A 23,537-nucleotide genomic window follows, 5' to 3' on the forward strand; every position below is an offset into this window, starting at 1 on the left:
CTGCTGCCTCTGTGCGACACTATTCTGTCCCTTCCAGGTCAGCACTTGCCGTCTACCTCTGTGGAACTTGCATGACTCCCGTGAAGTTTGTCTGGCGTAAAATTACTCCCTCTCCCAGGCAAGAAAAAGTAGCCGTGTAGGCAGGTCAAGTTCGGGGCAGGGCCCGTGAAGAACACCGCTGGAATCCCTTGCGGTGTCGCTGCTGTGCACAAGAGAGAGTCTTCCTGCGCCTTTGTTTTGGCAAAGCCTTGGATGGGGAAGCCTGTTGTCCACAACCACGAGACGGATAGTTTTTCTGGTGTCTCCTGGCCCTGCATTGCAGAGCAAGCGGGTTGGAGGTTGGAGAGGTTTGTTGACAGCCACACTGTGCGCTGCAGATTCTCAAGTCTGTTCTTACCCAGCCGGTTTTCCAAGACATGGAGGAGCTCTACACTTCGTTCAGGGGACACAGCAGTCAGAAGTGGTTCTTATGGTTTGTTTTCTCTTAGTAAAATTGAGAAGAACATCTGCAAGCACTGATGACAGTGAAGCAGGATTGTGCTTAGGCACCGAGTAACAAAGTTTTGCCCCGTGTACGCACTGTCTTCCAGGGGCAGCCTTAGTCTCCGTTTAACAGGCCAAGCATACCGGGAATGCTTGTGTCCTTCCACACCCATCGTGCACGTACCTACAAATGCTCACGTAGGCGTACTAGGATAGCGTATTTTGCCTTTCTTTCGAAGCTGTTTTTTTTATCCCTGCTCCTTTAAATCTCAGCCCATCACCAAAACACACGTCATCTCGATTTCATTTGGGTGAAATAACAAGAAGACTCCAATGAGTAATGTGAAGAAGAGCTTGTGTGCGTTGCTGGAGCAGTTGCTTTGTGAGGAACGATTTCTGACTGACTGCTCTGCATCTGGCTGGTACCTGTTTTCCGCTTTGGCTGTGAGCCCCTTGGTCTTAGATCTTCTCACTTCTGTTTGTAGGCTTGTGTAAGAGATATCAAAATACGATTTCTTTTCCCCTCGGGAAAGGAGGAGCACTGTTTTTTCTTGAGTCTGTTTCTTTATTTGACCCCGCCTCTCGCCGTGTGAAAATGACACTGTAGGGGATCGTTTTCTCCGTGAAGTGGATTAAAAGAAGCATGGGAAAAGCTTCCTAGCCCTGTTAATGCGTCTCCTACATGGCTATCAATCTACGTGGAGCAAATTATTTTGCAAAATGCTGCGGAAGGAGGTGTTAATTACACTGACTTATGGAGTTAAAAATACGCTATTAAAGGGCCATTTTTTTTCTGACCAGGCAAATACAAAAGACGATTCCTAAGCCTTTAGCTGCAGAATCCAGCAAGTACTGAAATAGTCAGCACGGTCTTTGGCGGTCTCTTCTGTGTATTCTGGCCTCATTTGAATACGATCAAAAATGCCTACCCTTCCCTTTATGTTTTCTAATGGTTTTCTTGCACGACAGGTGTCTCAATGTGGTCTGTGCCTGTGGGCTGTCTGCTGCACAGTTACTTGATGCGAATTAGTGATACCTATCAGATATTAGGGTTGATTTGGATTTTGAGAAAACAGTGGCTAAATCTCTCACACGGAGAAGCCCCAAGAATAAGTTGTAGCTGTTGAGCTTCAGGTTCAAACTACCCTCAGCGCGGCCAGCAGCTGATGTGCTTCTCATGCCAGTTCCACAGATGCTGAGAGGAGGTTGCCATTAACCTGTGATGAGCTAATGCAGAGGAGCAATGAAAGCTGTTCTTAGTGAAGGGCCCTCTTTTCTGTGAAAGCGGTGCCTTTTCTTCAAAAGTGTGAGCACTGCTGCTGCTTCTGCCTGTTTTGTCTGGATGGATTTTCTCTGGAAACAGGAATTACTCAGCCAGTTTTCACAAGTGGCTTTTTGAGAGTTTTCCTTGTTTAAGCTGTTTCATTGTTGTAGCAAAGTCATATCTTCTTGGAAGCTTACGTTGTTCAGACGGCAGCCAAGGGGGGAAGTCTGGCGACGTCGTGCTGTACTGCAGGACTGCAAGAAGGCGCGTTGGACGATCCGCCTGGTGCTGGAAATACGCCTTGTTCTTAAGGGACTAAACTACCTTGTGCGTTCTTCCTTTCTAGAGCCCTGCATTTAATCTGTTGTTTGGCAGATTAATTTGTAAGATCGTTTTCTGTTCCTGGAGTTGGAAAGCACTGATTTGTTGCTCGTAACGGACACAAAGGTAGTGCAGCACTTTGCTGCACTTGGGCGCTGTTTCTTGCAGCATCCCGATCTTGACATTTGCTTTTCACTTGGGCATTCTCTTGCTTGGACACCCCACAGTATTTCTGTGAGGTGTCTGCAGGAGGCAATGTGCCCACCTTAGAAATCAGCTGCTGAACCAGAGGGAAGTCTGTGACTTTTGCCACAGCTGGAGACCGTGGTAAGAGCAGAGCACATGGGAAGCCAGGCGAGGGATTCAGGTACGAAGCACAGGAGCCTGGTCCCCTTGAGATGCCCTGGGGTTGCCCTGTGTGGGTTCCTGCTGCTCCCGCAGAAGGGCACGGGTCTCCCGTAGATCTTATGTCACTTCTGCCTGCTTTGCCTGGGAGTTTGGTTGCTCTGTGGGGCCTAAAATGGCAGCAGCTACCTGTGTTTAGGCCTCAGCATCTCACCCTCCCAAACAGGGAGACGCTGCAGTTGAGTCATGCTCTGCGGACTCATTTCTTGCCCGGCTAAAAATCAGCACCGAGTGTGGAGACAGTGAAACTCTTATGTGGCATGTATGTCCACAGCGCATGGAAGTTCTGGTGATAGCACTAACCTTGCTTTGAGCTGCCTGGCGGACTCATCTGCCTTGCAACCTTTTGAAGGTGCAGATAATGCCGCTTGCGCAGGAGGGCAGTGCTGCTGGCGTGGAAGGAGAAGCAGTGTGTGTGGCCTGTGGAGCCTTTGCTTTGGTCAGGGGCAGCAAGCAGGAGAAGAGCTAGGACGAGAGGAGAGAACAATGTCAAAGGAGAAGGTTTAGACCAAAGGAAGACAGAGGAGTGAGGGAAGAGGAGCAATGAGGAGAGGCAGAGAGGAGGAGAGGAAGGAACAAGGTAGGGAGCACAGGTACAGAGCGCAGAGAGCATTTAATGGGATGGAAAATTGAAGAAGTCGTGGGGGCAGTAAGAGGAACAGGAGTGGAGGGAAAGGGGGGAGAGAGAGAGGGAGAGAGGTACTGGGCATATGAAGCGTAAAGGAAGTGGCAGGAAGAAAAAAAGTAGCTTGAAGGACGAAAGGGACGTAACCAAATGTGCTTCTGGGTGTCCCTGTTCAGTGACTTGGTCTGAGGGGATGAAGGGATCCTCATGATTTGGCATGGAAAGGGTATGACAAATGAGGCATCAGAGACAGGGTAAACAGAGAAGAGAAATCATTCTCCCACCAGAGGGGAACTGTGATATGACTGTTTGATCTCTTCTGGTAGGTTGCCTGCCGATGTGGATTGCAGCTGGGAGAAAATCAACGAGCGAGTGCGGAGCCTCCTCACCTCAGCACAGGCCAAGCAGCGGCTTTCCGCTGTGAGTATTAGCGTGACAGCTCCAGCATGTCAGGCTTTTGGCCCGTCCACCCACGAGTCTACCTTTGGCCCATAGATGTGCCAGTTCCGTGCTGGGTAGCCAGCTGTTTACCTCACAAGGCCTGGCCAAGTCTGGACTAAGCAGTACTCCCTTGCTTCTGAGGGCCACAGACTAGAGGTCGGGAGGGAAGTCTTAGATCCCCACGCGAGAATGAGCGCAGCATGGTGCCTGTGGCACTCGAGGGAAAGGGATGGAGCACATGAACGCAGTTTAGGGTGAAAACCAAAACAGTTTGTGGATTGCCACGCTGCAGCAAATTGGAAGGAGTCACTAACAACTGCAAAGGGCCTCTGAGACGAGGACAGTAGCTACTGAGGCACAAAAGCTGTTTGGACTGATCCTGCGGCGGTTAATTTTGAACAGCATTTGGGACCTCAGAAATGAGTGACTCAACAGCTGTTTCTGCAGGAGCCCCCTAGATAACTGTTACTGACAGAAGAACTGGTGAATGATAGTAATTGCTCTCTTCTTGCTCTCTTTTTCCAGCTAAGGTACTAATAGTTGGTCCATCGGGACGTTTCCTTTCCGTACAAACCATGCGCCTTCCAAAACGGCTACTACAACACTGCTGCTCAAGCATGGGCATGCACAAGGCTTTTCCACTCTGCCGTTGATTTCTGAATCAGTGACAAATCCAAGCCCCAGATTCTTACTTCACACTCTAGAGAAGGGCTGTAAATCTGAACCACTGATGCTCCCTCCCCCTTCTACTAAGCCTGTGAATGGGAAAGACCTGCCTCAAGCAGCAGGAGGGGCCTTCCCCACTGTAAAGCAGCCTAAACAAAATGACTGTAATGAGTAGGAGTTAGAAGATACAGGATCTTAGGGGTCTTGCATACGTCGGGCTCCCAGGATAAGGCCCTTCATTTGCCCGAGATAATTTGCAATTGTTTTGCAAATGGTTTGGGGTTGTGCAGACATCTGCAATCTCCATCAGCCTTGCACTAACCTGAAGGAAGCACCCTCGAGGAAAGAAAGGAGGGGAACACATGAAAGAGCATGAGTTAGTTGGTGTTGCTAGCCCAGTGCAAGGTTCAGAAATGACATTAATGCTTCCTTTGACTTCCTAGGTCTAGGGACTACTTACGTAATACATCTGGCAATTGCTCCATAGGCTAAGCGGCTCCCAGCTCCCTGCCTAGCTGCAAGTGGAAGCGTCTGAAGAGACAGGGTCAGATGCTTCAACTGGAGGAAAGTTACATGGTCAAGAAGCAGGCTCTCAAGTGGCATTTCCCACAGCTACCTGGAGCAGCATTTGTTAATCTGTTTGCTGCTTTAGGTACAGCAGTGGGAAAATTCAATACTCACTCATAAGCTTGTTTAGCAAGAATTCGAGGCGGAGAGGAGGTGGAAAACTGCACAACAGCTACTTCAGCCCCAGCAGCAGGAAAGCATTTTCTGCAAAACGCTGTGCTTGCTGTCACAGACATTTAGCTCCCATTCGCAACTGGAAGCCCTAGTTCTTCACTTAGCAACACTGTGTGCCAATCCTCCTGAGAAAGTAAGAGCTTATTTTCACTTTCAACCACGAAATGCAAGAGGGACAGCAACAAAAACTCCCAACTTGCTATTAGAAAGCAGTACCTACAAAAGACAAAGAATAACTCAGCTTTGCACTAGCTGAAGCTATTTTTCTTGTTGAACAGTAACAGTATTGCTGCTTTATTTCATTAGTGAGACAGTAGTTTAAAATAACTCTCTACTTTCACAGTAGAGATTTAGTAGGAGGCAGCTACTAAATATAACTTTATTTGTATCTTTAATTTTCATCTTCTCAAAACAAGATAGAGCTGTCCATCTTTGTCCTTTCGTGTTTGTGTATAGCAAGGATCTTTGTTCCTTACTGCAGAGAGAGACAAATTATTTCCCCTTCATGTGTCCTTTGCCACAGATTTTAAGTCCAAAGGCAATTGTCACATTTAAGCTAGAAAAACAAATCTAAACTATTTGAAATAATTTTTTGTATTTGAACAAGGAATTGGAGAATAGAGAGAAAAAGTTATTGCACTCTCTACATAAAAGGCATTTTACTCCTTCCAAGGTTAAGAACACTGTTGATTGAAATGAACTGAAGGCTACAGCTCAGTAGCTGTGCACTGTAGAGTGTCGAAGTGGAAATAAAGAATACTGCTATTTTTTTTAATTTCTATAAATTACTTCCCACAAGGTACTGAAATGGACAGTCATTTAAAATAGCAATTTTTAAAGACTATTACTTTTTTCAAGTGCTCAGATGTAACTTTTCTATATTAAAATATTAGGCCATTCCAAGGGGACTGCAAGAGTTCCAAAAAGCCAGAGCCAAGGTTAATCTGATTCTATCATTTAAAATAGCTCTTCCTCCCCCTCTCCCCACCCAAGTCCTACACCAGCAGTGAATTAGCTAAGACTCAGCAACTGCCAGCAAGATTTACCTAGGAAACAAGTCTCCCCATTAATTTCTGAAGGCCATTTTAGATTTGAAATAAATGACATTTAACGACAAGAAGGAGAAGGTCTTTGTACCTAAGGCTGCCATATTGTTAACAATCCAGTCGAAGGGGATCAAGACACAGCTGCAGACTCAAATGACAAACAGGATATGTTAACACTATATAAGCTGAAAGTAAACCCAACAGTGTCATGACACAAAGGGAGTAAAAATCCCCCAGACTGATTTATTATTATATTATACTGAAGATTCAGCAAAATCCTGTATCTGCTGTCAAATATTAACCCTTAAAATTACAAAATGGATAAGCAGGTGTTTTCTACTTCATGTTAGCCAGTATTCAATGCTCTCCTGCACTGATGGAGTCATGTTTTTTTATTTGAAAGTGCATTTCTTTGCAATTGATGGAAACTTACTTGCAGTCTCTGAGAATGCAAGACCCTTCCCTGGGGTAGGTGGGGATGCCCTAGGTTTTTTAAGACAAGATTCTCACAAACTAACTTAACAAAAAGGAACATGGAGCTTCAGTCTTGCAGGTCAGTGGTAATCAAGGATCTAGAAATGCAAAGAAACTTTACCTAAGATAGAAGCAAAGTTCAACAATGTTATGCTTTCAAAATAAGGGAAGGGATCAGTAGACAAACTTGAGCTCAGTATACTAGGACAACCATGCTACAAAGTTGGAACTGGAGAAAACATGTCAGGAATGATGTACAGGATTACAAACTTAGGGGAAAATATTGAACAAAACCAAGCCCCTCAGTCTGATCTCAATAGGAGTCAAAGAACAAAGAAATATCAGAGGCACAGAGATAAATGGGAAAATGAGATTAAAAGCATCATTATTGCAAATTAATTTGATTTTTAGATCAAATCTGCCTGGCCTCAAACTTAGAAAGGACTGCAAAGCAGACTGATGAATGATCAGAAAAAAAAAGAACTAGTAAGAGGAGAGAAGGCTGAAAGAGCTTTGCCTATTTAGTCCATAAAAGCAAAGGAAATCAAATAACTTCCTGCATGTACATCTGAAAGGAAGAACATCATAAATCATAGGGTAATGTTGGAGTAAAAACATAAGAAAATCAGTCATCCAAACATAGCCTGAAAAGTAGAGAAAGTTTCTTGCCAAAAAATAAGTAAAATTATGAGATAAAATCACACAGATCTTCTGTCTCTGTAATTCCAAGAAAGACCTTGACTGCTCTATGTTTAGGTTTTTCAACCATAGTTGCACAACAGGTGCTGAACTCACTGCATCAGGAAATCTCTTCCCACATAGCAGACAGTGCTCTAGAATGACCAAAGGAGTGCATAAACCTACTTTAGTGGGCTCTAGATGACATCTCAACCACCATGTACAGGATCATGAGTACAGATACACTAACTTCAGTAAGCACCCACCCTCTTCTCCTTACTCAGTCCTCCATGACCTGTGTGAGCAAAGTAGTTTTGTCACCCAAAGAACAGCTGTTATGGGTACAGAAGAAATGCAAAGTTCAGACACTTTTGCAAAGCCAGTCATGGGCAAAAGTCATGTAATGAGCAGGTTTGAATATTTACCTCAAATGACAATTTTTTATTATTTCTACACTAAGATATGAACTATATGTTCTGCAATGCAAAGACATATGTAATCTAAGAGCAATGGATTTTGAAGTTATTTTCTCTGGCTCCTAAATATAGACAATGATGAAGTGGAAGTGAGTGGCCTCTGATGTTTGTTTTCACAAAGAAAAATGAAAATGTCCTCAAGAGAGGACAAAAAAAATATCTAAGTCATTTGGACTCTCATTATAGTAATGCTTATGCAGGATTTCAGCTTCATAAGACATGTAGAAGCTATATCCTAACTGTCCCAAATGGAACTCATAACAAATTGGGAGCCTGTGAGAATGCAGGTAAATCAGTTATCATTTTGCATTTCTCCATCATTAAAATTTTTCTGAGGAGTGATGAGTGACTGCGTATTACCTTCAGGCATGTTCTGAACCAACTCATAAAACAACTTGAGGCAATGAGAGGCTCCAACAATGAGAGAAGGGAACCACCAGAAGTGAGTACTCTCTTTAAACTATCCTCTATTTTCATTTAAATACTATTTTGAAGTTAACTCAGAATAGCACCTGAATGCACACAATCACTTCTTGGAAAAAAGAAAAGCACTAGGTCCTGTCATCTCCCACTTGTACAGCAAAATTAATCCTGGGAATTTATGTAGCCACAAAAGGTATTCAAAGGCAAAAGAAGGTTGAAAAACTTATTTCTCAGATGTCATTTTTGTATTTCACAAGAGGATCTTCATGTTCCCAATTTCCCCTGCTCCTTCCCCTCCAAAAATACAAAGAAAGAAACATGAAGCTATTTGACAAGTGAACAGAAGGAGGAAGTCCATAGTTAATTGTTATGTACTTAGGACAAAGTAGATCAGGTTGGAATTGTGCACAGACAGGTTTGCTGAGCTATACATTTTTATATATATATAAAACCCTTTTGTCTGCAGTGATTTTTCTTTCATTGTTACAAAGCTGTTCAGTTCATTGGTACTTTATTAAAATACACCATTTTGCTTAACTTAAAGCAACCTCCACTAACTTGCTTCTTCTTTTTCTCCACTCTCCCCTACTAACCTCTGAAGACTTTCTGTCCATATAGGACAGGCACCAGTATGAGTTGTTAGACTTGTACTACGTGTTTTAAGGTTTAGCAGCATGAGACAGCAGCTCACACACTTGCTAAAAGCATTTCATCAAAGGAAATTTCATTCTTGGAAACAGAATACATAGTCTTCACTTCTCCCTAATATTTTGTATATCACTAAAAAAATCCAGAACATACCTTTCTGATAACGTAATGATACAGTTATTGCTAAATTAACACCATACAAAACTAATCTCAGAACAGGATTATCATTCCCATTTTTAAAAAAATCATTTTTGTAACCTATAATGTTTCACATCAGAGAAAATCATAGAGCCTCAGCCATGCAGAATCTTAGAGATGCATTCAATCCCCTAAGTGATCTGCTTACTTAAAGGTATATCTTAGAGCATTTCTGTATAAATAGCATTAAGAAGATTCCAAATTCTGCAAGTTGCTCATTCAGTTTTACAGGAGATGATAACCTTCTTCTCCCTACCAACTCTTCAGTGCTATGTGTGACCAGCAAGTCAAGTTTCAGAAAGACATGGGTTACTTATCTGTTACACTTTTCCAAAGAGGCTTGTGCATCATCCAGTATAGTTCATAGTCCATTACACATGTGAAGACAAATTGTTTTGCACAGGAATAAGGAAAAGCAAATTTGGGCTTTCTATGTGGAGTAGTAAATATTTTTATCATATAGGACATTGAAAATAACATATTTGTCTTCTCCATTACTATGTAACACTAACAAGACTTGGAGGTAGCAAGTAAGTATATCTTTCTACCCTGCAAAAGGCACATATGACCTGCTCAAAGACTAAAAATAGATTTGAAATAATCAGAATCAAATTGTGTATCACAGACCATATATTGGACAGGATTTCAGCTGTCTTGTATATTTGAAAGCATGTTTTCTTGCATAATTTATGCAAAATTAATTTTAAGTATGGACAGAGCAATCAGGATTTCTTTCTCTGTCCAAAAGGAGATGAAGAAATTTAGCAGCCAGAACAGCATCCAAAATGCCAATCTGCTCTGTCCTCACACGTTATCAGACCCGTATTTAAATTTGGCACATTTGAGAACTGAAGAGGCAAGACGTAAACAACTGAGAACAATGGCACTCTAATCAAGGGGCCAGTTTAGCTCATAACAATGTTATGAAGCAAAATAGATCTTAATTTCCATTGCAATATTTCCATAAATCTCCTTTTCACAACACAAAAAAAATGAAAAGCTGATCAGACAGAGAGCAGCACTTCATAAGCCTGCAGAAACAAAGCAGCTAATGTGGGTAATTAGAATATTAACTCAAAGCAATCTTTTAAGCAAGACAAGCACTCTTCCCAGAACACTGCAGACAAGACTTGATTTTCTTCAGCTTGCTTTTTCAAAAAACAAAACAAAACAAAACAGTACAAACAGTGGCAATACCAGCTCTCATTTTCCTCATAGTAGTAAAAGCAAGGAGTAATGCAGTTTATGGAGAAGCAGCTAAAAAAAGTCAATAGATTTTACTAATTTGATTCCAAAGAGCTACAGTTGAATCCTCTCAGCAAAAAGATGGCTTTATTAACTGGCAGTATGTTGTGGAGATAAGACAAGAACAGGTAGCAATGATGGATGTTGTAGAAAGTTCATCTGTCTCAAACAGTGGTCAGTCAACACCCACTGGCTAACTAGGACAAACCACCTTGCCCAAGGCTAACCAGACTTTCTGACTTAGGAACTGCAAATTAAAATCAGAAACTATAAAATACATTCTGCCTATTCTAGAGAACCAACAGAAGTCCAGGAGCAACACAGCAGAAAACATAAGCTCCTCAAAATCCTATTGTTCTATTTTTGAACAGAGCTGGCATGACCCTGTAGCTGTATCTAAAAAAGAGCTGATGAAATCACTTTCACCCACCATTACCAATTTTGTTTCTTCCTAGAGCCAGGAAGTTAAATTATGGAACAGTCCCACTGCTCACCTCTTAGATGTCATAAGATACAAGACTAATACTTGGACTGCTGGCAAACTAGATAGGTTCTGAAAATTGTAGCTTCCCTGACCTACCTCTTATTTCTCCTTGCAAAAGACTGAAAAAAATAATATGAAAACTATTACATCCCAGTGCTTTAATAAAGTGGTTAAGCTGTAGCTATTACTAGCATTGGCTGTTGCAAGCAATTCATTCTGTAAAAATCAAACCATTATTCTAACAGATGGTGAGTTCTTCAACACCTATTTCAAACTCTGTAAAACATTAATGAATAGCTAGTTTATCTAAAAAAACTACTTATATATGACAGCCTAAACAAAGTAATTTTTGACACCCTTGAATGACATGTTAGCGCTCATTACTTGAGTAATCTGTCAAATAACTTCTGGGAGGCTCTGATGTTCTATTTTTTCTTATTGCAATGTTGATACTGCATTCATGAGGACTACGTAACAGAGAAACTGATGTGGAAACCCTCATTTGCATAAGAAAGGAAAGAAATAAAGTATTATTGAGAAAGAACTAATCCAACTTGGATTGACACTGAAATATCCCAATCAGTGGACCTACTGGATGGAACTCCATTAGAACTCCAGGATGAAATCCCAGGACAAGAGAAATAAATAGAAGTAAACTGAAAAATATGAAAATATAGCTCTGTTATTTTTGACAAACTTTAATCAAGGAATGTGAGCATCACTTTTTCAGAATAAGACTACTCTAGCATCTGATCCAAGAAAAATAATAATTTATGCTCATTTCTGTATGGAAGTGATTCCTAGAAAAATATTACTGATTTATTTTCTTATCTATTTCCATGTTGGCAGAAGGTAGCATTGCAGATTCTTTTTGAAATTAATGGGAAATTGCAAAGGCACTCTTGTTCCCTACTCTGTATCCTTTTTTTATTATTTTTATTTTTTTCAAGTTAGACTAGCAGTCGTCTTTCACTTCCTCTGGCTTAGCTGGACTCATAGATTTTAATTGTGTTAATAGAGTCAGTAAATTCATATATGTGCTGCAGTAGTCAAACAAAGAGTCTGTATTCAAGCTCTAAGCCTGCAGAAATAAAGTTATTAGATCTATATACTATGGGTATGTGTAGAGACTCCAAAACAGGTAGAGTTTTGAAATAGGTTTTTTCCTTGTAATGAACTCAGAGGTTTTTAAACCAAAAAAGGCAAGTTTTATCTAAAAAGAAGCTAGAATAATTCTTTTTTTTTTTTTTTTTTTTTTTTTTTTTACATTTAGAAAATCCATAATGATGATGTAGAACAGAATGGAAATGAAATAACTTATAAATAGCCCTCTCCCTGAACACACAGAGATATGCTTTCTGCTGCTACCGAAGTCTTTTCTCGTGCCCTAGGTTCCCAGCTCTTTGCTGTGAGGAAGCACAGCTGTGCTGTGCTGTGCTGTGCTGTGGGAAGCTCCCGACTCTCCAGTCTTTTTAAAGAAACATAACCAAAAAAGAATGTCTACATGAAGCAGCTTGGAGACTTTCACCTGAACTGGAACACATACAGGAAGATCTGAGCCAAGATTTGAAAGCACTGTAGCTATGCCAGTGCAATACCATATCCACCAGCTGTATTGCTTCTGTGACTGGTGTTAGCCTGCTTCCAGCAGCTTGGGTGTTTCTCAGCTGTCCTCTGGTTCAGCATGGCATCAGCTCTTGCAAGACATGCTGGTGTGTCCACATTAACAACTACCACTCACTGCAAAAGGCTAGACTTTGCCAGATGAAGACCCTGGCACAGCCAGTATTGGCTTCTGTGCTTTCACTATGAGTTTTCCCTCCAAAGCCCAAGGACCTTTTTCCAATGTCTGCATAGGGCATATATTTGTGTATATTTTCTCTGTGACAAGCCTCTGTTACTCTGAAAAATGACTCTTATATGACAGCATAACTGATGCTTTCTCAGAAAATTTTATATTTAAATAAATTTTAAAATCTACAAGATTTTATTAAATCATTTTAAATAATTTCCTGTATATTTCTCAATTATTCAAAATATTTTATTAAAGAGGTTGTTTTAAGCATATGTATTAAAGATCTATTTCAGGTAGCTTTTTTCAAGACTGGAGAAATGCATGATAGTAATTAAACAAGTAAAGGCCCTTTTCTATTTTTAAGAATATACACTGAGAAATTTAACCCTTTCAGATCATCAGCTCCAGGACTGTAAATTTTTAGTGATAATTCTAAGTGCAAACCTGAGAAAGTACAGACCAGAGACAAGACTCAAAGACCAGCCTTCGCTCTAGTAATAAGCTAGTAACTTCACGTCTCTGTGAGAGTTGTATTTGAGCCCACAGGTAATCATTTAATCATTCTATGCAGCATCAGATAGTGTAGAAGTCTTGCTTTGAGAGAAAGATGTAACACAACAGCAAAAAACCAAACCACTGCTCAGCTGGAATAGAAGTGTCAGATCAGTGCTCTTCAGATCAGTATCCAGGAGTCACTGTGTCGTCCCACCTACAGAAACAAGAATAACTTTACTGCCCAAGAACCAGAGTATCTGCAAGAGTGCCTTATTAACAACACTTCTAAACTATGGTCTCTGAGAAAACTGCTTTTAAGAACAACCTTTGAGAAACATATTTTTCATCAAGTTTTAGGATTCCAACATAGATTATCTCAATGTGCTTTTTGGCGGTTATGAGAGACTGTGTCACAAAATAAAGACAGACAGCTGATGCTGTGTCTTAGTAAAATGACATTCCCACTCAGTTTTAAGTGAATTTCACGTAAGTGAGGACCCTATGATACAGCTTGCTATTTCTTCATTCTGTTGTGTTACATCATGCCAGCCATCTCAACCTGATCATGCAGAGAAGATCCAGCAGCTCAGGACACAGTCCAGATTCTTTGTTTCCAGAAGAAGCCATGTGAGGAATTGGCCATGTGGCAAACATGTCACACATATCATCACACTATTCAGGACAGCAACTGTGTAAGCAAATGGTCAGCACTTTGCTATCTTTCTGCAGATCCCCTTTGTACCTTGGACCACAGAGCCTTGTAAGGGCAATTTAAGAGGTAATGGCTAGTGGAAAAGCACTAGTCAACTTTCACTGGAGTCAGGTAGGGTAAAGAAGAGTGGCCTTAAAGCCATCAGCTTTTACATGTTTCATATTCACACAAACAAGGATCGTACTGCTTTAGCCTCCAAGTTTGTCTGGTTCCTTTTGCATAAACATGACCATTAGTTCTGCTGATGTTGCTATATTATTTTTGAATTGTAGTGAAAATAAAACCAGTAAAACACTCCATTAGACAAAGACTAGATGTATGCCCTACTTCTATGGCATAGTCAGATGCAGAAAAAAAGAGGAATTCCCTTCACCTGAAATTCCTAAAAGGATCAAGGATGAAACATATTATAAAAAAGTAAGATTATTTGAGCCAGAGACAGCAGCCAGCTGGCAGTTCCTAAAAAGTTTAAGAATGTTCCAGTAGCTGTCAGCTGTCTTGCTCCTCAGAACTTGATGAATATTTTAAAATGTTATCGTCATTAGATACATCAAGGATATGTTTTACAAATAAGAAAGCTAGATCCTTTCATCTGTGTAACACAATCTGGGGCTGTAAACCACTCTATTTTTCATTCCTATTGGATTATACAGTCTTTGAATAACTTTATGAACATAAAATACTACATAAGCTGCTCCTAAAGACTATCAACTAGTTCACAGTTTGTCAAGCTGTTGTCAAGAAATGGTTTACAATGCTGAACTGTACAATTTTATTTTCAGTTCTGTTTCACTATGAATCTTCCATTGAAGAGCTTTTAAAGCTTCTGGCTGAGATTTTCAAAGAAGACCTAGAAAGAGGATAAGTCCAGCCTCTTTTCAGTGGTGTTCAGCAATAGGATGAGAAGCAACAGACAAACTGAAACACTAGAAGGTCCATCTGAACATAAGGAAAAACTTTTTTACTGTGAGGGTAACAGAACACTGGAACAAGTTGCCCAGGGAGGTTGAGGAGTCTCTGTCTTTGGAGATACCCAAAAGCTATCGGGACATAATCCTGGGCAATGTGCTTTAGCTGATCCTGCTTAAGCAGGGGTGCATGGATTAGATCTCCAGAGATCCCTTCCAACCTCAACCATTCAATGATTCTGTAATCTTTGTTACGAAATTAATTCAGAATATCAAAATATTTATGCTGCTTACCTTTCTGATAATAACTACTTAGCAATAGCTTGGTTCCTCTGAGTCCTTAGGCAGGGAATTCCTCAAAGAGACAGACCTTCTTTCAAGGACATCATCAATTTCATTCTCAGTAGCTCCCTATAAAAAGCACCTCAAGTTAACTACAGTGCCTGAGAAGAACAGGTGGAAGCATCTAGTCCAATGTAAACCTTTCACTTCTTTCCAGAAGAGTTAAATCAGTTCAGCGCACAGACAGTGCCTCTTCTTGACAGCCGCAATGATTTAGTATTAAAATTCTTCTAAAAAGATAGTCAAGTAATGCCAAAGAAAAGACATTCACTGGAAGTCTGTCTCCATCTAAAGGTTATGACAAAAAGTATCTAACATAAAATAAACTAAACTAATAAATGAGCTACACTGAAAACAATAGGAGTCTTTGTTATTAAAACCTTTTTATGATCAGAAAAGTGTAATACATATCCAGCGAGTTGATTTCAACAGTCCCAAAGAAGGCTGAAAGTCAGAAGACAGAGGACAATCTAGATACATACTCCTATGCACTCTTCATACATGAAAGGGCAATTTTCAAGATCAAATCCATTCCTCTAAAAAACCCACTGAAGTAGACAAACGTAAAGAAAATATGAATCTGCTCAGGGTGATTATGAAAAATGGACTTCTTTGTCAGAAAGTGTCAGTGTTGGTGGAAAAAAAAGCTATGTGATTTCATCAAAAAAATTGATATTCAGTGCTCAAGGTGAGATACAATGGGAAGACAAGAAAACTGCAACTACTATCACTGCTAATTATTAAACAATTGCTAAATCTGCTGCAAAGCTGAGTTATTCTTCGTCTTTTGTAGGTACTGCTTTCTAATAGCAGGTTGGGAGTTTTTGTTGCTGTCCCTCTTGCATTTCGTGGTTGAAAGTGAAAATAAGCTCTTACTTTCTCAGGAGGATTGGCACACAGTGTTGCTAAGTGAAGAACTAGGGCTTCCAGTTGCGAATGGGAGCTAAATGTCTGTGACAGCAAGCACAGCGTTTTGCAGAAAATGCTTTCCTGCTGCTGGGGCTGAAGTAGCTGTTGTGCAGTTTTCCACCTCCTCTCCGCCTCGAATTCTTGCTAAACAAGCTTATGAGTGAGTATTGAATTTTCCCACTGCTGTACCTAAAGCAGCAAACAGATTAACAAATGCTGCTCCAGGTAGCTGTGGGAAATGCCACTTGAGAGCCTGCTTCTTGACCATGTAACTTTCCTCCAGTTGAAGCATCTGACCCTGTCTCTTCAGACGCTTCCACTTGCAGCTAGGCAGGGAGCTGGGAGCCGCTTAGCCTATGGAGCAATTGCCAGATGTATTACGTAAGTAGTCCCTAGACCTAGGAAGTCAAAGGAAGCATTAATGTCATTTCTGAACCTTGCACTGGGCTAGCAACACCAACTAACTCATGCTCTTTCATGTGTTCCCCTCCTTTCTTTCCTCGAGGGTGCTTCCTTCAGGTTAGTGCAAGGCTGATGGAGATTGCAGATGTCTGCACAACCCCAAACCATTTGCAAAACAATTGCAAATTATCTCGGGCAAATGAAGGGCCTTATCCTGGGAGCCCGACGTATGCAAGACCCCTAAGATCCTGTATCTTCTAACTCCTACTCATTACAGTCATTTTGTTTAGGCTGCTTTACAGTGGGGAAGGCCCCTCCTGCTGCTTGAGGCAGGTCTTTCCCATTCACAGGCTTAGTAGAAGGGGGAGGGAGCATCAGTGGTTCAGATTTACAGCCCTTCTCTAGAGTGTGAAGTAAGAATCTGGGGCTTGGATTTGTCACTGATTCAGAAATCAACGGCAGAGTGGAAAAGCCTTGTGCATGCCCATGCTTGAGCAGCAGTGTTGTAGTAGCCGTTTTGGAAGGCGCATGGTTTGTACGGAAAGGAAACGTCCCGATGGACCAACTATTAGTACCTTAGCTGGAAAAAGAGAGCAAGAAGAGAGCAATTACTATCATTCACCAGTTCTTCTGTCAGTAACAGTTATCTAGGGGGCTCCTGCAGAAACAGCTGTTGAGTCACTCATTTCTGAGGTCCCAAATGCTGTTCAAAATTAACCGCCGCAGGATCAGTCCAAACAGCTTTTGTGCCTCAGTAGCTACTGTCCTCGTCTCAGAGGCCCTTTGCAGTTGTTAGTGACTCCTTCCAATTTGCTGCAGCGTGGCAATCCACAAACTGTTTTGGTTTTCACCCTAAACTGCGTTCATGTGCTCCATCCCTTTCCCTCGAGTGCCACAGGCACCATGCTGCGCTCATTCTCGCGTGGGGATCTAAGACTTCCCTCCCGACCTCTAGTCTGTGGCCCTCAGAAGCAAGGGAGTACTGCTTAGTCCAGACTTGGCCAGGCCTTGTGAGGTAAACAGCTGGCTACCCAGCACGGAACTGGCACATCTATGGGCCAAAGGTAGACTCGTGGGTGGACGGGCCAAAAGCCTGACATGCTGGAGCTGTCACGCTAATACTCACAGCGGAAAGCCGCTGCTTGGCCTGTGCTGAGGTGAGGAGGCTCCGCACTCGCTCGTTGATTTTCTCCCAGCTGCAATCCACATCGGCAGGCAACCTACCAGAAGAGATCAAACAGTCATATCACAGTTCACCTCTGGTGGGAGAATGATTTCTCTTCTCTGTTTACCCTGTCTCTGATGCCTCATTTGTCATACCCTTTCCATGCCAAATCATGAGGATCCCTTCATCCCCTCAGACCAAGTCACTGAACAGGGACACCCAGAAGCACATTTGGTTACGTCCCTTTCGTCCTTCAAGCTACTTTTTTTCTTCCTGCCACTTCCTTTACGCTTCATATGCCCAGTACCTCTCTCCCTCTCTCTCTCCCCCCTTTCCCTCCACTCCTGTTCCTCTTACTGCCCCCACGACTTCTTCAATTTTCCATCCCATTAAATGCTCTCTGCGCTCTGTACCTGTGCTCCCTACCTTGTTCCTTCCTCTCCTCCTCTCTGCCTCTCCTCATTGCTCCTCTTCCCTCACTCCTCTGTCTTCCTTTGGTCTAAACCTTCTCCTTTGACATTGTTCTCTCCTCTCGTCCTAGCTCTTCTCCTGCTTGCTGCCCCTGACCAAAGCAAAGGCTCCACAGGCCACACACACTGCTTCTCCTTCCACGCCAGCAGCACTGCCCTCCTGCGCAAGCGGCATTATCTGCACCTTCAAAAGGTTGCAAGGCAGATGAGTCCGCCAGGCAGCTCAAAGCAAGGTTAGTGCTATCACCAGAACTTCCATGCGCTGTGGACATACATGCCACATAAGAGTTTCACTGTCTCCACACTCGGTGCTGATTTTTAGCCGGGCAAGAAATGAGTCCGCAGAGCATGACTCAACTGCAGCGTCTCCCTGTTTGGGAGGGTGAGATGCTGAGGCCTAAACACAGGTAGCTGCTGCCATTTTAGGCCCCACAGAGCAACCAAACTCCCAGGCAAAGCAGGCAGAAGTGACATAAGATCTACGGGAGACCCGTGCCCTTCTGCGGGAGCAGCAGGAACCCACACAGGGCAACCCCAGGGCATCTCAAGGGGACCAGGCTCCTGTGCTTCGTACCTGAATCCCTCGCCTGGCTTCCCATGTGCTCTGCTCTTACCACGGTCTCCAGCTGTGGCAAAAGTCACAGACTTCCCTCTGGTTCAGCAGCTGATTTCTAAGGTGGGCACATTGCCTCCTGCAGACACCTCACAGAAATACTGTGGGGTGTCCAAGCAAGAGAATGCCCAAGTGAAAAGCAAATGTCAAGATCGGGATGCTGCAAGAAACAGCGCCCAAGTGCAGCAAAGTGCTGCACTACCTTTGTGTCCGTTACGAGCAACAAATCAGTGCTTTCCAACTCCAGGAACAGAAAACGATCTTACAAATTAATCTGCCAAACAACAGATTAAATGCAGGGCTCTAGAAAGGAAGAACGCACAAGGTAGTTTAGTCCCTTAAGAACAAGGCGTATTTCCAGCACCAGGCGGATCGTCCAACGCGCCTTCTTGCAGTCCTGCAGTACAGCACGACGTCGCCAGACTTCCCCCCTTGGCTGCCGTCTGAACAACGTAAGCTTCCAAGAAGATATGACTTTGCTACAACAATGAAACAGCTTAAACAAGGAAAACTCTCAAAAAGCCACTTGTGAAAACTGGCTGAGTAATTCCTGTTTCCAGAGAAAATCCATCCAGACAAAACAGGCAGAAGCAGCAGCAGTGCTCACACTTTTGAAGAAAAGGCACCGCTTTCACAGAAAAGAGGGCCCTTCACTAAGAACAGCTTTCATTGCTCCTCTGCATTAGCTCATCACAGGTTAATGGCAACCTCCTCTCAGCATCTGTGGAACTGGCATGAGAAGCACATCAGCTGCTGGCCGCGCTGAGGGTAGTTTGAACCTGAAGCTCAACAGCTACAACTTATTCTTGGGGCTTCTCCGTGTGAGAGATTTAGCCACTGTTTTCTCAAAATCCAAATCAACCCTAATATCTGATAGGTATCACTAATTCGCATCAAGTAACTGTGCAGCAGACAGCCCACAGGCACAGACCACATTGAGACACCTGTCGTGCAAGAAAACCATTAGAAAACATAAAGGGAAGGGTAGGCATTTTTGATCGTATTCAAATGAGGCCAGAATACACAGAAGAGACCGCCAAAGACCGTGCTGACTATTTCAGTACTTGCTGGATTCTGCAGCTAAAGGCTTAGGAATCGTCTTTTGTATTTGCCTGGTCAGAAAAAAAATGGCCCTTTAATAGCGTATTTTTAACTCCATAAGTCAGTGTAATTAACACCTCCTTCCGCAGCATTTTGCAAAATAATTTGCTCCACGTAGATTGATAGCCATGTAGGAGACGCATTAACAGGGCTAGGAAGCTTTTCCCATGCTTCTTTTAATCCACTTCACGGAGAAAACGATCCCCTACAGTGTCATTTTCACACGGCGAGAGGCGGGGTCAAATAAAGAAACAGACTCAAGAAAAAACAGTGCTCCTCCTTTCCCGAGGGGAAAAGAAATCGTATTTTGATATCTCTTACACAAGCCTACAAACAGAAGTGAGAAGATCTAAGACCAAGGGGCTCACAGCCAAAGCGGAAAACAGGTACCAGCCAGATGCAGAGCAGTCAGTCAGAAATCGTTCCTCACAAAGCAACTGCTCCAGCAACGCACACAAGCTCTTCTTCACATTACTCATTGGAGTCTTCTTGTTATTTCACCCAAATGAAATCGAGATGACGTGTGTTTTGGTGATGGGCTGAGATTTAAAGGAGCAGGGATAAAAAAAACAGCTTCGAAAGAAAGGCAAAATACGCTATCCTAGTACGCCTACGTGAGCATTTGTAGGTACGTGCACGATGGGTGTGGAAGGACACAAGCATTCCCGGTATGCTTGGCCTGTTAAACGGAGACTAAGGCTGCCCCTGGAAGACAGTGCGTACACGGGGCAAAACTTTGTTACTCGGTGCCTAAGCACAATCCTGCTTCACTGTCATCAGTGCTTGCAGATGTTCTTCTCAATTTTACTAAGAGAAAACAAACCATAAGAACCACTTCTGACTGCTGTGTCCCCTGAACGAAGTGTAGAGCTCCTCCATGTCTTGGAAAACCGGCTGGGTAAGAACAGACTTGAGAATCTGCAGCGCACAGTGTGGCTGTCAACAAACCTCTCCAACCTCCAACCCGCTTGCTCTGCAATGCAGGGCCAGGAGACACCAGAAAAACTATCCGTCTCGTGGTTGTGGACAACAGGCTTCCCCATCCAAGGCTTTGCCAAAACAAAGGCGCAGGAAGACTCTCTCTTGTGCACAGCAGCGACACCGCAAGGGATTCCAGCGGTGTTCTTCACGGGCCCTGCCCCGAACTTGACCTGCCTACACGGCTACTTTTTCTTGCCTGGGAGAGGGAGTAATTTTACGCCAGACAAACTTCACGGGAGTCATGCAAGTTCCACAGAGGTAGACGGCAAGTGCTGACCTGGAAGGGACAGAATAGTGTCGCACAGAGGCAGCAGGAATACCACACCTCTGCATGCAAGAGTGAAAAGCTCTCCCTCAGCAACACCGCCAGTGGACAGATACTTAATAACCTCAGGCCCTCTTCAGAGGAGCTGGTGCAGACTTGCAGCCCACAGCACACCACTGCACACTGACCTCCAAATACACCACAAACAGGAAAACTGAGTCGCCCTAATTACATGACAAGAAGGCGATACTGTGTGGAAGCGGAAGTCTGCCTGCTTTTCCTCCCCAAAGATGACGGCCAAGCGTGTCTCCTACTTGATTGCTCAGCGTCCCACTGGAGAGCTGCGGCCAAAGCAGAGCACAGGACAGATGCGGCACGTTCCTCAGTTTGGAGCTAGGGAATCCCCCTCCAAACGCCCAGCTCGTACTTGCTAAGAAACTAATCTTGACCCAATAGGCTCAGCCCACAAAAACTTCCTTATCTGAACTAGCACTCATGAACAGAAGGCACCAGGCACCTCCCACACAAATTGGCAGGAAGGGTTGTCCTCTTCAGGCAGAGGTGCACAACCGAAAGCATGCAAAAGGGAAGGAAAATTGCAACTAAATTCCTCTCCAGAGAAGGATCATGTGAGCACTCCATGAATTTTAGAAATAATAAATTTGAAAACAGTGGAAACATTTCTTCTACATTTCTTGTAGTTTTTTACCTGAGCCATCAGTCATGTATGGAAATCATCAGATAATGGCAGAAAACTGTTCTGTGATAACAAAAATGTCTCATAAAAATAATAAAAAAAATACACATGGAACATGTGTATGTACACATTTCAGGGCAAAAAGCCAAGTATCAACTAACAGATTTTTTTACATCTTCTTTTGAAGTGACTGATCCTAGGAAAGAAACTGCACTAGATGAACCATAGCTATTTTATATACCCATACAATGTAACCACTTCCAGAATAATTGCAATAATTTTTCTACTTATATTCTTCTCAGAAATCATAAATTCAATTTGCCTAAGAAGACAGAATGTGAATTTTTCTTATTCACATTCAACTTGTTATGGGGGTTATTCAACTTGTACTCTCACAGCACAATGTTGCTCAAGTAATTGATTTTTGATGATGTATTTGTAACCTGTATTGAAGAGGAGAGGGACTTCGAACAGGACATGGTGACTTTAGGTTTTGGGAGGTAGCAGATGAAGCTGCACGGTGAAAATCTAAATGCCTCTGACTGGCAGAACACTCTGCGTAACTGAAAAGTTCATCTGTTTCAGGAGAGGATGAATCATGTTCAGAAGTAGCCTGCTCAGCTGGTTCCCTGATAATCTAGGGAATAAAAAAGCAAATTTCAATAGCTGGAATTGGCATTTAACATAGGATAAGGGGGAAAGAAAGAGACTGGGGAGAGAAAAGAAGGCAGAAGTCATCATGTGTTTTACTAAAATGTAGAATAAAGGAAATGTTAGAGTTAAGCCGAAAATTCATAATGACAAACAAACAAGATGTGGGCAAGATTAAACAGTGCCTAATGTGAGCCTTCCATGAAATGGAAGCCCTTAAACACATGAACGTACATACAAAAATAACTAGAATCCTATCAAACTTACTATTCTAGCCAGGAAGCATCTCATTTCTAAAGGGATAAGATGCCACAGGACAGATGAACAAGCTGTTCTGTCACCATGTACAAAAGCTTTTATTTTGCTGCATTAGGCTAATGAGAATCCCTCTCAAAGAGTCAGGCTGACCTTGGAAATGGGATGGAATTAGGAAAGACAGACTCTGAGAGGAGTCTATACAAAACCTGCACTTTCGCATTTCTCAAATGGGAATTCAATTGGATTGTGACTAAGTAATGAAAAAGAAACATATTAGCAGCCCACTCTGTGATGTGATCAGTTTGGATCAGTGGACTGAGGGAAGATATTCAAAGAGTGATCTCACACTTGTTATCAAATGTCATCAGCAGTATCATTAATATTTGAGACAAACATAGCAACATTAAAGAGGATCTGAAAACATGTCTCCACTACTACTTTTGCAAATCTGGCCCCTCATCATATACACGTGTCTGAAATGGCTGAAGGCATAAGGTAGTGTCTAGAACGGGTGATGAGATGTGATATGCTTCACTTCTAAATTAATCTGTCTGATAATCTGATAATGTTGAGAGCAGGTATGATGTCAGACGTCATTCATTTCACCTAACACTGGCCACCTAAAAGTTAGGCATCCAGTTCCAACTACTCACCCCTTCTGGTCAATTTAGGGAGATAAGAAAAACTTGATATGATATACCTCAGTTGCCTTAGATAATGATTTTATGATAGAATGAATCACCATCTTTCCATTGCATATGGAAAAGCTCAGATGACTACCTTAAAGTAGACTTCAAACCTTTCTTGGCTATAGTTAGCTTAGATGATTCCTGTTTCACTATTGTCCATTAAATTTTCTTCGTGACATGACTGCTGATTTCAATTCATTTATTAATGAGCAGACTTTGAAAACAGATGAAATACTGTTACATCTGGCTCTGGCTCTACCAGTTCTTGTTACAAATGTGACAGAGTGACTGAACACAGTGGATAGTCAGCGAATGATGGGCAGATAAAACAGCTAATAACAACAGACATGTGGTTATTAAATAAACAACCTTTTCTGCAACAAGTCTGGCATTTTGGCTGAGTGGTACTCAAACATGAATAGTACAGGAAACCATTTAACAAATAGCTGTACCTGCAAATGTAAAG

At 42.4% G+C, this 23,537-nt stretch overlaps 2 protein-coding genes across 4 annotated transcripts in view; one reads left to right on the top strand and one right to left on the bottom strand.

The window, feature by feature from the left end:
* Positions 1 to 4,149, top strand: part of SLC1A1 (solute carrier family 1 member 1) — a 63,951-nt gene extending 59,802 nt beyond the window's left edge. Inside the window, exons 12-13 of the mRNA XM_062599640.1 lie at positions 3,425 to 3,518; positions 4,065 to 4,149. Coding sequence (XP_062455624.1) covers positions 3,425 to 3,518; positions 4,065 to 4,076 — 106 coding nt within the window. The 3' untranslated portion in view covers positions 4,077 to 4,149. The remainder of the gene's footprint in view (positions 1 to 3,424; positions 3,519 to 4,064) is intronic.
* An 8,526-nt stretch (positions 4,150 to 12,675) lies between these two features.
* SPATA6L (spermatogenesis associated 6 like) overlaps positions 12,676 to 23,537 on the bottom strand; it is a 29,042-nt gene continuing 18,180 nt past the window's right edge. The window contains exons 9-11 of one of the 3 annotated variants that reach the window (XR_009961193.1): positions 17,308 to 17,401; positions 14,823 to 14,939; positions 12,676 to 13,122 (exon numbers count right to left, since the gene is read on the bottom strand). Coding sequence is in view for 1 of the 3 variants with exons in the window: in XM_062599996.1 (XP_062455980.1) it covers positions 16,758 to 16,761; positions 17,308 to 17,401 (98 nt within the window). In the remaining 2 variants the exon portion in view is untranslated. Of the gene's footprint in view, positions 13,123 to 14,822; positions 14,940 to 16,676; positions 16,762 to 17,307; positions 17,402 to 21,916; positions 22,111 to 23,537 lie in introns of those variants that run through there. The other 2 variants (XM_062599996.1, XR_009961194.1) reach the window with 2 other exon arrangements.

Source organism: Rhea pennata, chromosome Z (assembly GCF_028389875.1).
Source record: "Rhea pennata isolate bPtePen1 chromosome Z, bPtePen1.pri, whole genome shotgun sequence".
In the NCBI taxonomy this organism is placed as follows: domain Eukaryota; kingdom Metazoa; phylum Chordata; class Aves; order Rheiformes; family Rheidae; genus Rhea; species Rhea pennata.